This window comes from Squalius cephalus, assembly GCF_949319135.1.
Source record: "Squalius cephalus genome assembly, chromosome: 12".
In the NCBI taxonomy this organism is placed as follows: Eukaryota; Metazoa; Chordata; class Actinopteri; order Cypriniformes; family Leuciscidae; genus Squalius; species Squalius cephalus.
In genome coordinates, this window is record NC_137133.1 from 1,941,035 (window position 1) to 1,956,826 (window position 15,792).

General features: G+C 39.4%; 1 protein-coding gene across 34 annotated transcripts in view; it reads left to right on the plus strand.

Moving 5' to 3' along the window:
- The window catches only part of ptprk (protein tyrosine phosphatase receptor type K), a 195,083-nt gene that overhangs the window by 103,569 nt on the left and 75,722 nt on the right, over window positions 1-15,792 (plus strand). For all 34 annotated transcript variants that reach the window (XM_079887444.1, XM_079887466.1, XM_079887455.1 and 31 more), the window contains one exon: window positions 2,430-2,723. In XM_079887444.1, coding sequence (XP_079743570.1) covers window positions 2,430-2,723 — 294 coding nt within the window. The remainder of the gene's footprint in view (window positions 1-2,429; window positions 2,724-15,792) is intronic.

The window sequence follows — 15,792 nt, forward strand, 5'->3', positions numbered from 1 at the left end:
GCACCTCCTCCTGCAGGAACACACAATAAATCAATTAACTCTCATTCCTTTCTTCCTTTCCTTTATTCCATTAAGACATAAACCGCATTACGCAGGTCTCATTTACAGGAGCGCCAACGGTTTAAACACTGATTTATTCACAAAATTAAAAAACATTCTACAACTGCTGATTATACTGATAAAGTTCATTGTGATACACTTTTAAATAAGCAGTACGAGAGGTATGAGAGCCGGGTAAGTCGGGGTAAGATGAGCCACACACCTTATTTATTTCTCTTGACCATGGATGCCACAAAATCTCGTCTCAAATGCCTAAGCTATTTTTAATTTTGTCATTTGAATATCAGTATTTGTGAGATGTGATGATCAGTCCAAACCGTTTATGATGTTAATTGATCTAGTTTTGCGTCTCTGGAAAATATTGATCTATGGCATTGTATTATATTGAATATCAAAGTTTTTGTGTTTGCTTGTTAATGAGACATTTGTAAACTCATTCATGTTTTTAGATTTGTGGAGTAAAATTTATAGTTTTTATTTGGAAGTGAAAAGATAAAATTAGACATTTGGGGTAAGATGAGCCACCAGAATTGGCCGAGTGGCATGCTGTTACTAGTGTTGTTGTTCTTATTAATTCATTTAATGCTTATTGTAATTCATGGGGTTATTATTTTTTCAGTCATCTTCACTTTTCATTAAAACCTATAGGCTAATTAAATAAATAAATTTTCATTTAAATATTGAAATATTGAATTTGCATTGTTGATTTATGACATATCTTCAATTAAAACACGGCCACATAAATGTTCATTTCTGATTGTTACCAGCATTTATTTTAAATTTCACTTTTGATCAATTGAATACGTCCTGCTGAATAAAAGTATAAACTGTTTTCCAAAAATAAAATCGCACTGATTGTGGTTGATCAGTGGTGTTATTGTTCAGTCAAATAGTTCATCATAGTAACGTATCTAAAGGTAAATACTTTCTATACAAGTGTCACCAACCAGAACTGCAAAAATGATGCTAAAAATAATTTAGGAATCCAGTTTCATGAACACTTTCCCCATATGCCAAAGCTTTTTCTGAAGATCTGAAGTATACACTGTACATAACCACGTGTGTGTGTGAGTCTGCTCATCATATAAGCGTTCATGGCCGTGTAGGAATACGCGACAGGCCTGTTGGTTTGTGGTGTTTCTGAGCTTCATGTGGGCTGCTTAATTAGCTGAGACAAATAGAGAGTTCAGGAGCCATCTGTGGTGGAGAGCGAGAGTGTGTGTCTCCATCTGATGGTCTCTCAGCTTGAGCTGTCTGTCGCTTCAGTGGACAGTCTCGCAGCTTTAAACTCCTCATCAAAATCAATGAGATGCTGATGAGGGACTGTACAGCGAGAACCTTTATATGTCACCTAAACAAGTGTCAGGATGTCTTGTGCTGACGCTGGATTGAAGTCAACTGATCCATCTTGCATGATTTATTCATAAGCATAAATTCATCAGTAGTGTCCAGACTCTCAGAGACTCGTGGAGGGTCTCTACACTTACACCGAGCAGAACACATAGAAAAACAGCTTTCTGTCTGTCCCCTCCTGTAAAAAAATAGATGACTGATAGATGTAGATGTATGGATGAGATATCTCCCAAAATAGATGTATGGATGAGATATCTCTCCGCTTCTCTGTGGAGCCAGATGTATCAGCAAACACACACACACACACACACACACACACACACACACACAAACACACACACAGACACACACGCGCACACACACACACACACACACATACACATATACACACAGTCAGTTACTAAAGGACCATCTGGATTGTCTGGTGTGTGGTGTAATACATTTGCCTGTACATCTGCAGTATTGATATGGTTTGCATGCTTTTTTTTGTTGTTTTTACTGCAGTAGTGTACTAATTAAAAATGTGTTCAAATAAAAGTACATGTGCTCTTTTTAAATGAAATAAATTTGATTCAAACTGACTCCAGGAACATTTACTGATGATAAAATGAAAAAGAATAACCCCTCATTCAGGAATCATGAGCTCATTAACATTAATGACCACCCACATTTACATAGCAACACCTATTAGAGGTTAGCCAATTCGAGTAGCATTCAAGTAATTTACATATTCGAGTATGGGTTTACAATGCTCAGAGAAAATGGTCATGAAAAACTAAACTATGACTTTTTAGAAATGGCCTTCAAGTGTCCTGCAAAATATGGCAGATATTATTGAAATGAAATTAATTAGATTAATATTTAGATTAATTAATATTTAGATTAATTCATTATTAAAATTAGATTTATACAATATTTACTTTTTGATTCTATTTGACAGACTGGGATCGTTTGGATTAAAATATGATCTTTCTCTGTGAACCAGTTTTATGTGAGGTTTATCTTCATTCCCCCAGAGCCCCCGAGACCCATCGCTCCTCCTCAGCTGCTGGGCGTCGGGCCAACATACCTGCTAATCCAGCTGAACGCTAACTCCATCTTCGGGGACGGCCCCATCATCCTGAAGGAGGTGGAGTACAGGATGACTTCTGGAAGCTGGACCGAGACCCACGCCGTCAACTCGCCCAATTACAAACTCTGGCACCTGGATCCCGACACGGAGTACGAGATCCGAGTGTTGCTGACCCGTCCGGGAGAGGGGGGGACCGGACAGCCCGGGCCGGCTCTCATCACCAGAACCAAGTGTGCAGGTTAGTCTGCTCGGCCCCCCCACACCAATCTGCACTTCAATGCCATGACATTTTTAACAAGTACATATTCATTTTGTTGCGGGAGGTGCTCACGCTGGCAGCGATTAAAGCACTTTACATTTTTTGCTTGCGATATTGCCAGATTTCAGGGATCGTAAAATATTCCTTTGGACTTGAGGAAAAAGCATCTGGCTCTGTTGTGGGCCAGTTATGGCTGATTTCTGGGGACTTGGAAGAAGTTGTTGGGGAGTTTTGGTCTGCTTCTGGTTTACTTTCGGCAAGTAGCTTTTGGGCCGTAATTTCATGTGGTTTGAGGGCTAAAAGCAGCCGAAATCCAACCAGATTCGGCTCCAATACCAATTTGCTCTCTGGGAGGCTTTGAACGGTTTAGTGTGACATGCTTGTTAGCTGATTAAATGCCAATTCTTATTAAAAATGAATGACTTCCAGTCGCATTGCGTCTGCAACTATTGTGCAAATAGCCTTTACCCAAAAATAAAAATTCTGTCATCAATTCTTCCAAACATTTATGACCTTCCTACAAACTATTTTGTCCGCACAATGTAAGTCAGTGGGGTCCAAAATAACATTGACTTTCACTGTATGTGTGTCATACAGGTTTGGAATGACAGGAGGTTGAGTAAATGATGACAAAATGTTCGTTTTTGGGTGAATTGTCCATCGAAGTGTAAATACAGGAGGTTTGCACAGGTGTTTGGGTGTTCTTCTGTGCACACACTCCTGCTGTTATCATACACACATAAACACACACAAAAGAGACAAAACGCAGGCTTTGGGCTCCCCTGGAGCAGATGGAGGTTCGGGTTCAGCTGCAGTTTCAGAACGAACCTTAAGCGACATTGAAACAAGGGTCTTCCTGTTCTTGCAGCAGCACACCTCTAGTGAAAGTGTTTTTTTCCCTCTCGGTGTGTTGTATTTGCACATAAATAATTGCCTGGAGCTTCTTCAGAAACATAATTGGAAAACAAAGTAAACAAGAGAGAGTGTGGAGCTGTTATCATCGATGCCACTCACCCTTAAGAGCCGTGTGTGTGTGTGTGTGGTGTGTGTTTATATGTTAATCATGACTCAAACCATGCGCTGTATACCACCGCCCTTATAAAATTGGAAGCGTATGAGAGTAAACACTCAGTCACACTGCATATAAGGGCCTTGTGCCTTCATTTGAGCTCTGTGATGCCATTCTCTCCGCGGGTTTCCATGGTGCCTGTATTAAACGTGGCAAGATTCGGTGAGAACAGATATACAGCTCGTATGAGGAGGCACGGAGCGACGGCCGTCTTCCGGAGAGTGGGAGAGAGAGAGAGAGAGAGAGCAGCGTATGCATGGTTTCATTACAGAGAGATTCTCTGTGTCCCCAGTGGCGGCACAGTACGCCGGCCCACTCGCTCGCTCTCTGATTGAAATTCAAACAGGAGCCTCTCTCGCCCATCAATCGCATTTGAACTTTCATATTATTATTTTTTTATTTTGGCAAAAGACGTTTTCCAGGTCTGCTTTAGACGTGGCTTTAGATGGAGCGCTCGCTGGCTTTTTCATCTCCCTCTAGCCAATCACACGCTTATCTCACCTCGGACAGGGAGAACCGAGTGGAACCGGTGAATTTACACAATTACATTTAGATTGGTGCCAGTCTGCCCGAGTGCTCTGTTTAAATTCACATTTTCTCTCTCTCTCTCTCTCTGTCTGTCTCTCTCTGTCGGTTAGTTTCCTGCTAAACCTTATTGTCTGGCGCTTGTGTGGCGTGTGCATATTTCACATTTATCAATATTATTATGTTTGGCAGCATAGTTTATCTTGGTTGCGGGTATGCATTTTGAAAAGGGCGACATAGAGGAGGCGTAACTTCCTGAACGAACAACGTCTCTTGTATGTGTCTGAGCACAAGCCAAACACACTGATTCCTTCCACTCACTGAAGCCTGTGTGTGTGTGTGTTGAGCTCATAATTAGGTGTGGCTTTATCACAACTGAAACCTCTGAGATCAGCAGAAGCCCCTCAGGCCTTAATGGAGTTAAAAGCTATTGCTCAGAGCTGTCCCCCTGATCCAGGTTTTTTCCAAATACCTGGAGAAGAACAGTATCCGTCAGCATCACCATTCATCTCAAAGGAAGTCGCTCTGTTTTCAGACATGCAAAGTAACAGAGAATAATAGTATTATGTGCAATTTACTGATGCGGTTTTCAGGAAAATTAAGCGAAATTAATTTCCAGTTAATTTTGTTGCTTTTTAGAACACATGGTTTTGATATTAAAGCTATATTATCACATTTTAACCATGACAACTCTCAGAATAGTTTTGGCATGTTAATGAATTTGGCAGTGTTAATGTGTTTGAAATTGGCGGAGTGAATCTGCTACGCTGCTGCAGATCTAGTATCTGGTAGGACTTCTGCTAATAGATACACAGAAACGCTGCTGTGAGCAGGTCAGATCTGCTGCTGCTGCATAAATAGACATACAGTACATAAATCCATCGGCAGATCTAGGCAGGTGGAGCTGGGGAGGTGGAGGGGTTCAGAGGAACTGCAGGACTAGCTTACTGCAAACACTGAACCAGACTATTTAAAGGTCCTGTTCTTTGTGATCCCATGTTTGAAACTTTAGTTAGTGTGTAATGTTGCTGTTAGAGCATAAATAATATCTGTAAAATTATAAAGCTCAAAGTTCAATGCCAAGCGAGATATTTTATTTAACAGAAGTCGACTACATCGAACGGCCCGTTTGGACTACATCCCTCTACTTCCTTCTTTAATGACGTCAGTAAAACCGTTTTTTGACTGACCTCCGCTCACAGAAATACTCCCTCAACTCTACCGAAATTCGTTTATGTACTTGCGCACTTCTTATAACTTACTGTGTTTACTCAGCTCTTACGGTGATTTTCTGGAGTAAAACTGACGCTTCATCTTTTGTGTGATGTACAATAAACTTTATTAAACTCATCAGTATATGTCTGATCATCATTCAGACAGCAGACTTGTAGGCTATTAATAAATAATGGATACATACAAGCAGATGACAAATACGTTATAACCGTAATTAAACTACTAAACTATACCTGTTCCATCTCTATACAGCACTCTGACTCTGTAGGCATTATTGTCCGACTCGAACTGAACACCGTTACTGAGAGTTTCTGATATTATCATCATTCCGTGAGATGAAATTGTCCTGAGAGACTGAGCGCGAGCTCGTGAAGCTCCGCCCCCTGTGTCGTCCAGCAGCAGCTCATTTGCATTTAAAGGGCACACACTAAAACAGCGCATTTTTCTGAGCCCCAAAAAATGACAATTTAAACATGCTGTAAAAAATGATCTGTTGGGTATTTTGAGCTGAAACTTCACATACACACACTGGGGACAACAGAGACTTATTTTACATCTTGTGAAAAGGGGCATAATACGGGACCTTTAAATGTTGAGCAAGCATTCTCATTGGCTACAGAATCAGCTTGTGCCATGTGGTAATGATGTGATTGCTAACAGATTGCATTAAGGACTTATCAGCCTGCGCCATCTGCAGTTTCATGACTGAACTAGATATTTTAGAAAAAATCATTCCTATAGTCTAATTATTCTGAGCACAGTTTGAGACATTGTTCTGAAACTCTAGAGGAAACTTGTAAGATTACAGGCTTTTTGTCAGGAGAAACATATAAGAAGCAGTAGCCTTCAGCGTTTGCTCTCAATTTAATCATGTCGCTGTGTAGGAGAACTTTTGCGATATTAAGATTATCTCATTTGTGATTTGTGAATATGAAACTAGATTCAGTTCTTCCTGATGTCATGGGAATGTAATATTTTTCATAACGCAAAGTTACAACATCAGCGCTGATCTTTCTGCTCAGGAACATTCCCTTTCTGCTGAACTTGTGGGCTGGAAAAGGTTATGTCTGATTATTATTATATTTTTGTAGACACACTGCATGGAGAGAGAGAACATTGTATTGAAATGCAGGTCCTATGTGCACACATGTCCTGATTATCACTGCCAGAAAAACCATTATGACAATGTTCCAGACACATCTCCCCCTGCCTTTTTATTTTGTACAAATGTCAAGCTATTTCCCTAAAATAGCAAATTGATCATGTTTCCCATGATTCCCTGCTAAATAAATGAGACGTCATTGCCTCAGTCATCACTGTACAAGTCAGTGCAATGTCTATAATGATGTCTGGAGAAATAAGCGTGAACTCGAGATGGAATTGAATCAGTGGCCTTTGCTCGACACCGCTCAGATGAAACACAGACAGACGTCGACGCAGACTCTCAGGTGTTTATTGAACACAGAAATGGCTTTATCACAACTAAAAGATATCTACTTTGTGATCCATTTATAGTATGAACTGCCTGGTTCACTTTTGGGTCAACTGAAAGAGGTGTGACTTTGATTCTCTCAAAGAGGACTCAAGTGTAAACACTCACATAAATAGTCAAACAACATCACACAACCTGTTGAACATGAGCGCTGCAGTTTCAATGTGATGTTAGATGTCAGTCATATGAGATGTTAAAGCTGAAGTGTGTACTTTTGTTATGTTACAATACTTTCTTCTGTCCCAATTATAAACCTTTCATATGTTGATTCTCTTGAAGAGTGGCTCTGTTTTGGCTGGTGAATGGTAGTGTTCAGGAAATCGGTCTGAAAACAGTTGAAATCACACTTCAGCTTTAAATGTCTTATCATATTGCATTACAAATCAAATCACTCTTTGATATATATCGAAATCACCGCACATTTATTTTCTGACCATACAGGTCTAGTTTGAACTGTTTGTTGAAGCACAGACAGCTCTGTCGCCAAATTGTAGACATTTGACGGCTTTCTCATACTTTAAAAATGGATGTATTGCAAACTTCCAATGTGTTCGGATTCGCTTTAAAGTCGTATTCCCATGTGTCTGATAGCCAGAGGGCAGGATGAAGTGGCACATCTGGTATTGCTGCTCTCTCTCTCTCTCTCTCTCTCTCTCTCTCTCTCTGATACTGTGCCGTCTCTCCCCGTCAGTCTCCGTCTGTAAGGCTGTGCCTTCAGAGGAGACCACCACCACTGCTTGCTTTCTGACAGCAGAGGAAACAGTGAGAAAATGGTGTCTCTTCTTCACCTCCAAGTCAAATCCCATTTTAACTCGGGTCCAATAAATAATATTAACAGATACAACTTTTGATTTTGATAATGTGTTAGTATATTTTAAAATTAACATTAACTGAGATTAATAAATGCTTTAAACATTTTTGTTTTGTTCATGTGAATTAATTTAGTTAACTAATATTAACAAATGAAACCTTATTGTGAAGTGTTAGTAATACAGTAGTATGCAGTATACACTGCACCATTTGTAGTGAGCATGGTGAGCACTCTGAACACAAACATAGGGTGTTTCTCAATATGCGTTCTTCAGCGATCTTGCGTCCTTGTGTTCTCGTTTTACGTCATCATTAACCGTCGAAGTTCAGACCCAATTCTCAACAACGCAAGTACAGAGGACGCACGAAAGAACCCGGATGTGTTCTTGATACCGAGGATGCATCGAATGCAGACTTGAGCTAGTACTCGCCTGGTGTCCCAGAAGTCATTGCGGCCGGTTCCGAGTTCGTTCTTCCAAGGAAGCTTGGCAAGACCGGTCTCCACGAGAACACAAGTCCGTGTTGAGAAACAGCCATAGACTTTTCATGTACTGTTTGCACTGTTTGTTGAAACAGGAAGTAATAGGAAAAGTACTCTGATCTTGGCTCTTGAACCATTTTCTACAAAAAGAAAACTGGCAAAGTATCTCCAATGTTGGAAATGCTTGGCGAGTCATCTATATCTAATAGTTAATGTCAAGTCAAGTCACCTTTATTTATATAGCGCTTTTTACAATACAGATTGTTTCAAAGCATCTTCACAGTGATAACAGGAAAATAATGCAACAAAGTTTGTTTCTGCTGTACTGCAGATCTTTGTAATGGATCACTAACCCCCAAAAGTAAAGAAGAAGAATTGTTTGGCCATTCATGTGGAGAGTCTGACGCTCTAGGTGGCAAGAAGTGGCTAATCACAGCGTCCCAGCCGAAGGATACCGATTGATGTTAGACTGCAGGGAGTGGGTGTCTAGGCAACTGACAGCCACACAAGCCAAGATGAGTTATCATTATGTGGTCCACACAGCAGAGTATAATTTAGAAAATATCCCCATAAACCACTTGCAAATGAAAGCTGTCTAGATAGAGAACATTAGGGGTCCCAGCACCGAACCCTGAGCTACCCCAGTGATGAGTGTGTGGGAGTGTGTACTGAGAGGAGTACTTCTTGCTAGGACATCATTATGTTGGCCAAGTAGGATATAAACCGGGAAAGTGCTGACCTGGAGAAAATTAGCATGGAGTTGTGTGAGGATTCTCTGGCTTACTTTATGTCCTGTGGTTACAGCAAGGAAAGCAGTTTGAGTAGAGTGACCACGTTTGAAGCCAATTTCAATTAAGATTACATCTCATGGAAATCAGATTCCAGCACAGATAGTGAATTAGCTCTTTAGCCCAGTGACTAAGTGATTTTTGTAATCTAGTAATAGATAAATGTATAGAAGTATAATACATTAAAGTATGCCAAATAAACATAAATTGAAGGACCCATGTGTAAAGAAGTTTTTTTTCATGATTCCAAATGAAATTACAAGTCTATTAGTTTAATCCTTTAATGCATGACGTCCATCAATGTGGACAAATCTTTAACCTTTCAAACCATCATGGGCGATTAGCTGTGACCCTTAATTCTCATAATTATATTCAAAATGGTGTATCCCTAATCTATTATATTTAACACAGATGTGTTACTTTCTCAAAATACATGACATTGGAGGGAGGAGGGAGGAGGGGGGGTTACTTGGTTTTCTTTGGGTTTTGTGTGCGCGCATATACGTGTCCAGGCTGTATGTTTTGTACTGTTTGACTTTGAACACAGTGTGTAGGTATAAGGTTGTGTGGTAGCGAGAGAGAGAGAAAAGGTGCTGTAATTATCATGAACTAAATGAGTGTGTGGGGTTATAGTGCTGATTGTGCTGAATGCAAGCTCTCCGAAGGCCCACGTGCACGCCATGCTCGATTTAGCAGGCCAATTTTCAATTAAGCTACATCACAAATGAACATCGGCCATTTCAGGAAACATCGGCTTCCCATTTTTTCTGCCTATGTGGCAGAATGTGAGATTGGATGAATCTAATCGGTAATTGTCATCGTCCGTCAAGGTGAAAGCCTTCTGGGTAAGTACAATAAACAAGCCTCTTGCAGCATGCCTTATGTTCTCTCTGCCCCCATGCATTTTGTATTTAAGCAGACTGGTCGAAATATGCAGTTCGTGTGCTCATATGATTGATTATTAGATACTGTGGTACATCATGTATCTTATGAGGGGCCATTCGATATTGATGGATCTTATATTTGAAAAAATGCTGCATGTTGCATTATGATAGAGTGCATTGTTTTGTGAAATGTTGATATGAAGCCAATTGTAAATGTTAAAGGCAAGTGTCTACAGGTCTAATGGTGGACTTTCAAATGAATGTTCCATGTTCATCAGCACTTAAGCTCTATCGCTAGCATTTGCGGCGCTATATTTGTGGCGTGTTCTTTGGGGGAACTTTTCAATTAAGTTTCACTAGTAGCCAAAACTGTGCTAAATGTTGGTAGAACCAAACGTTTCATCTGTTTATGGAGCCTCAGAAGGGATAATTAGCTGGGGACATAAACAGCTTCTTAGATGTGAAGAAAAACAATACTTATTTTAGTGCTACTTTGCTTTGGGTGAATAGATTGAAGAAATATCTGGTGGTTTGGTAATATTAGAATATTATGTGTTTTCTCTCATGAATTACTTCTATTTAGAGGCATGCCAGCTCAGCAGAAACCATTACTTGTTTCTGATGGAAGAGTTTGTTCTGTTACACACACACTTCATTCTTTCTATCAATCTACATGAAGTGTGTTTGTGCAAGTGCTTGAGTAAATAAGCCTGGCCGTTCGAACAGGTCAGCAACATTTTCACCCCACCAGCTTCCACAGTCTTTACCTCAGGTCTTGTTTTGTCTTGTGCTTTGTCCACTAATGATTTCAGTCCGATCGTAGAGTATGTCAAGGCAACTGTAATAACCTTAATTTTAACGTTCTCTCCATTGGATATTTTAAGAGGTCATTAAGCCCATTAGCCTGTGGTTTAAGACGATTGATTAGGTCTTGAAAGACATCGATCAGGTACCTTGAGTGCGTGTCGTGGAGGGGAATAAATCGCTGAGTTTCTCACATACTCATTTGTTTCCCTTCTCTCATTAAACGTGCATGTGTTTGTGTGAAGCACTCCTACATGTCCTAGTTTCTTCTGAGAGCGGTCGCCGCTTTACACCTCGGCTTCCTGTTTTACTGTAGGAGTGCGGATCCTGTTTGTGTATTTACTCAATATTCTGTGTCCCAGCCTATCTCATAAAGAACCAGATCCAGCAGACAAACATCATGAAGCCTGGAGATTATCAGTTTATGTCCAGAGAATGTTATTTAAATGGAAATTACTTCCTCTCCTGCCACACGCTGTATTTTATTTGAGCTCTTTGCCACGCATTGCTGGTGCTGGATATTAATGTTAATGGTGCTTGTGTCTTTTCAGCATTCAGATGGGTTTCTCCACTCTTAACATATTGTAGGTGTTTATAGGTCTTTTAATGGCTTCATATGGGGGAAAAAGCCGTCATAGGAACACGCTCTGCGAGGCCATTTATTCTGAACAAAAGTGTTGGCCTAATGGATCAGTGCTACCATATCTTCAACTGCAAAGCAAATCACCTTAAAGTGAACATTTTTTCCCAGCCCAAACATCAAAAGAAAGTAGAAAACAAAAACAAACAAGAACTTTCCACACTGAAAGTGCTGCATGGTGCAACGAAATCACATATAATAAAAAAAAAGTTTAATTAATAGCATTAATAGCATTTACCATTTACCTTAGTTTTATGCCGTATAATGTATGGTTCTAAACTTCCACAGTCGGTCTCTTCTCGTCTATGTTTAATATTCATAAGGAGCACTACTTTGGTCCAATGAGAATACAGTGTGGGCTTTCTGGTGCAGCACGGGAGAGGCGACTGACAAAACGTTACTTGTCTCAGTTGGTTAGGACAAAAACTCAAAGGCATCTGATATGGTTAACACCATAGACAGCATAACACCAGAAATAGGGTTAGGGTTAGGGTTAGGGTTAGGGTTTAGAAGCTTCAATGGAAACACCTCAGTCAATCCCATTGAGCTCGATCCATATGAAATTTTGATCTGATTGATGGGGGTGGTGTGGACCTGAAATAATCCATTTCACAGGAAATTTTAACCACGTAAACCCTTGAATTGAACTACTTTCTCAAACAGATATAAACTAATATGGGAATCGGACTGCAAAGTTTTGGGTTCGTATAAACAGAACTTTCAGAATATGAAATCAGATTGCATTAGTTCAAACTGTCAAAAACTTGTTACAAGTGGCATAGTGTTACATATTGGTATTATTCACCATCTATTTTCATATATGGAAAAGAGCAGCATGAACTTTCTGCAAATATTCTTCTTCTTTCTTTCCTTTGCTTGTTTGTGTATTTGTAGCATCATGAGACGCGAGTAGGTCCCATGTTCCTTTAAATCACCCATCCACGCACTCTCGCCCCTGTGTTTTACTCTCTTCACCTCGGCATGCTGAGGTGGGTTTGAGCACATATAATGATATTTATTCCCTGCCCTTATTACCCATAATCCTGTGCGAGTGTAGTGGTTAAGGTGTGTGTTGACTCTGCGTGCTTATCAGGTCCTCGACAGTCCTCATTTGAATTTCAAAAAAGCCAATTGGATGAACATGCTGGTGGAGTGCAGGTACGCGGTCCGTTTTACCTTTTACTGCTCTTTCATCTACCATCCTTTTCTCTCTCTCTCTCTCTCTCTCTCTCTCTCTCTCTCTCTCTCTCTCTCTCTCTCTCTCTCTCTCGTCTCACACTTCTACAACGGCCTTCCTCAGGCAAAACACACACACACACACACACACACACACACACACACACACACACACACACACATAAACCACAGTCTATTTCCACATGCTGAATCTCAATTCAACATTTTCAATCTCCCCGCACAATAAAATCCCAATATATTACCGAACTCTAACCCCCCCCCCCCCCCCACAGCCAGTCCCCGACCCGATGAATAAAACATGACATGGAAAAAGAGCCCGCGACCAAATATTACCCCATCTGAGGAAAGGTAATCTACTGCGCGCGCCATCCTCAGTGCTTCAGAAGTTCAGCGTGCCCTGAGCAGTGTTCCTGTCGCACACACGCCGGGAACTTCCTCACAGAAGCCAGACGCAAACACATCTGTATCAAATAATCACAGCGAGATTTGCGCTTTTTTTACTTTCGATACAAAACAGTCTTAGCTTTAAAATTTCAGAATAAAAGTGTTTTTGATGCTCTTCAATGTGTGGCGACAGATCTCTGTAACGCCTCAACAACCGTTCATCTCTTCCTCTTTACTACTAGTTACAGCACCAAATAAACATGATGAACATCAGAAGGAATATTAAAAGTTACAGAACTTAATGAAATTAATCCTGTCTCATGTAATCCACCAAACAGTGTTTAACTGTGGAAAGACGTCAATAAAACATCTTGAGAACAATATATCACGAATCGTGACTCAGAAAAGCCATTCAATGACCATAAACGCAAAAATCAACTCTAAAGAGGAGCATTTTGATAAATAAATGCACTTAATGCATATTCATTATATTTTACCTTAAAAATAAATCTGTTATGAAAACAAGCCTCTGTTTAAATGTTTATATTTCAGCAATAAATCGGAAAAGAAACATAATTATATAAATGAATTTAAAAACTGCCTTATGTGCAATTTAAATGTTTTTGAGTGTTGTTCATTATATCTAAAAAAATAAATAGCAATTGAATTAATAGATTCTGTTGTTAATTTTAACCTTCAATATTTTAATAATGTATGAACTGACGGGGTTCCTTGTGTAGTTTACAGCATTAGTTGAGAGAGATTTATTTTCTGTACCTCATGTATATCCAAATGAATCGAATTGAATTGAAAGCTAATCAAATTGTGAAATCTGTGTCAATACCCAGCCAAATTCATTACATATCATGTGTCTTTTGCATGTGACACAACAAGCAATCTGAGTATATACACAGAACATTTTAGCCCAGATAAATCAAAGATATTACTGTGAAAGTGTATGTAAATTACTAATATTTCCATATAATTGTACTAAAAGTCTATCACTGACCTACATAAATGATGTTTTAAGGTCTTTATAATTAACATGTTAAATTGGCAGCCCTAATATTTATTATATCTCGTAATGTACATCAATGATATGAATTATGTTGTGTGTTGAAGGAATAGCTTGTGTATGGCAGGTAACCAGGCACCTGTGAGTGTGTGTTAGTGCTCATCACACAGATCAGCATGAGTGAGCTTCTGGCGTTAGCACTGCTTCACACACTCAACTTATTATCAGTGGACAACACTACAACTGTTGTATCAGATTATTTTCTCATTTCAAAAGTGTTTATCTCATGGATTTCATGAAATAAATGCCAAAAAAACTCCACTGTTTATTTAACTAAACATTAAAGCATTTAACTAAATATTATATATTTTTTTGAAATAAATATTATAGTATGTTATGTTGTGTGACTGAAGGCATTGTTTGAGCTGCTTCTCTTCATATGTGTGTTTGATCAGTTCTCTGGCTGTAAAGCTGCAGACTCTCTCCAGTCTACACAACACCAGACCAGAAGAGCCAGCTCCTCCGTGCTGCTGGTTAGGAGAGCGTACTGGAAAAGCCGAGCTTCTGTAATGCTATTCTGTAAAAATCTGACATTTCTGAAACTTAGTACAGTTATACTAGCAGAATAATGATTTCTGGAGGATCACGTGACACTGAAGATGCTGAAAATTCAGCTTTGATCACAGGAATAAATTACATTTTTCAGTACATTCACATAGAAAACAGTTAAAATAATACCTTACAGTTTTTTTACAATTGCTAACTCACAATTTTGCAAACTAGGCTGGTTTAATAAAAAAACTCACAAAACCACACATCCAAACTGCAAAATACCTCATATATCCTGCAAAATGAAGCACTGCAACCAAAACTACATATAGCATTATCAAAATCAAACTTTTGCACACACTTCATTCATATTAGCAGATTTTTGTCTAAGCAACTACACACTGTTGGGCGTAATGAAGAGCACTCTCATCTTTAGCATGATTTGCCATAATACTAAAATAGTTCAAATTGTAGAAAATTGTTCAGATTGTTCACATGCACAGAAATATTTGCAGATACACACACACATGCTGTTGAAACATTTATTTTTTTAAGTCAGTGCAACATACGCACAGCAGAAATATTTACACTGGACTGAACACAAATATGCTCACAAAAACCAGCAAACTGAAAAAGATTGAAGTGTTAACAGTTAAGCATTGAGGTGTTTGGTCAGGTGACACATGTATCGGCCAATCAGATCATGGAGTGTCATTTTGAATGGCAGTGTTTTGAAATGGCAAACGTGACTTTATGTCAGATTGTTGTTGTGTGTTATGCAGAGAACCTGTTCAGTGTGTTTAAAAAGTGCCATTTTGAATTGCAAAATGTGTGTAAAGCAGAAGTGTTTAGACTTTTGGAGACTTGAGAAGAGGTTTTGCTCTCTGTGTGTGTCAGTTTAAATAATTGTGCTGTGCATGCCATTTTAGTGTGTTAGCAATTGGAAAAACCTGTAAAATATGACTGTATTTTTGCTCAAATAAATGCAGCCTTGGTGAGCAGCAGAGACTCGCTGTCGAGCGCGAGTGTGTTTATCTGCTCTGCTTTACACTGCAGCTCACAGAGTTTATATGGTAATGTAGTCTGTAACGGCACAGCAAAAACACAAGTGCTCTCGAAACACACAAACACACAGTTTCTGGTGACTCCGTTCAAAGTGCTGCTGGAAATTAATGAG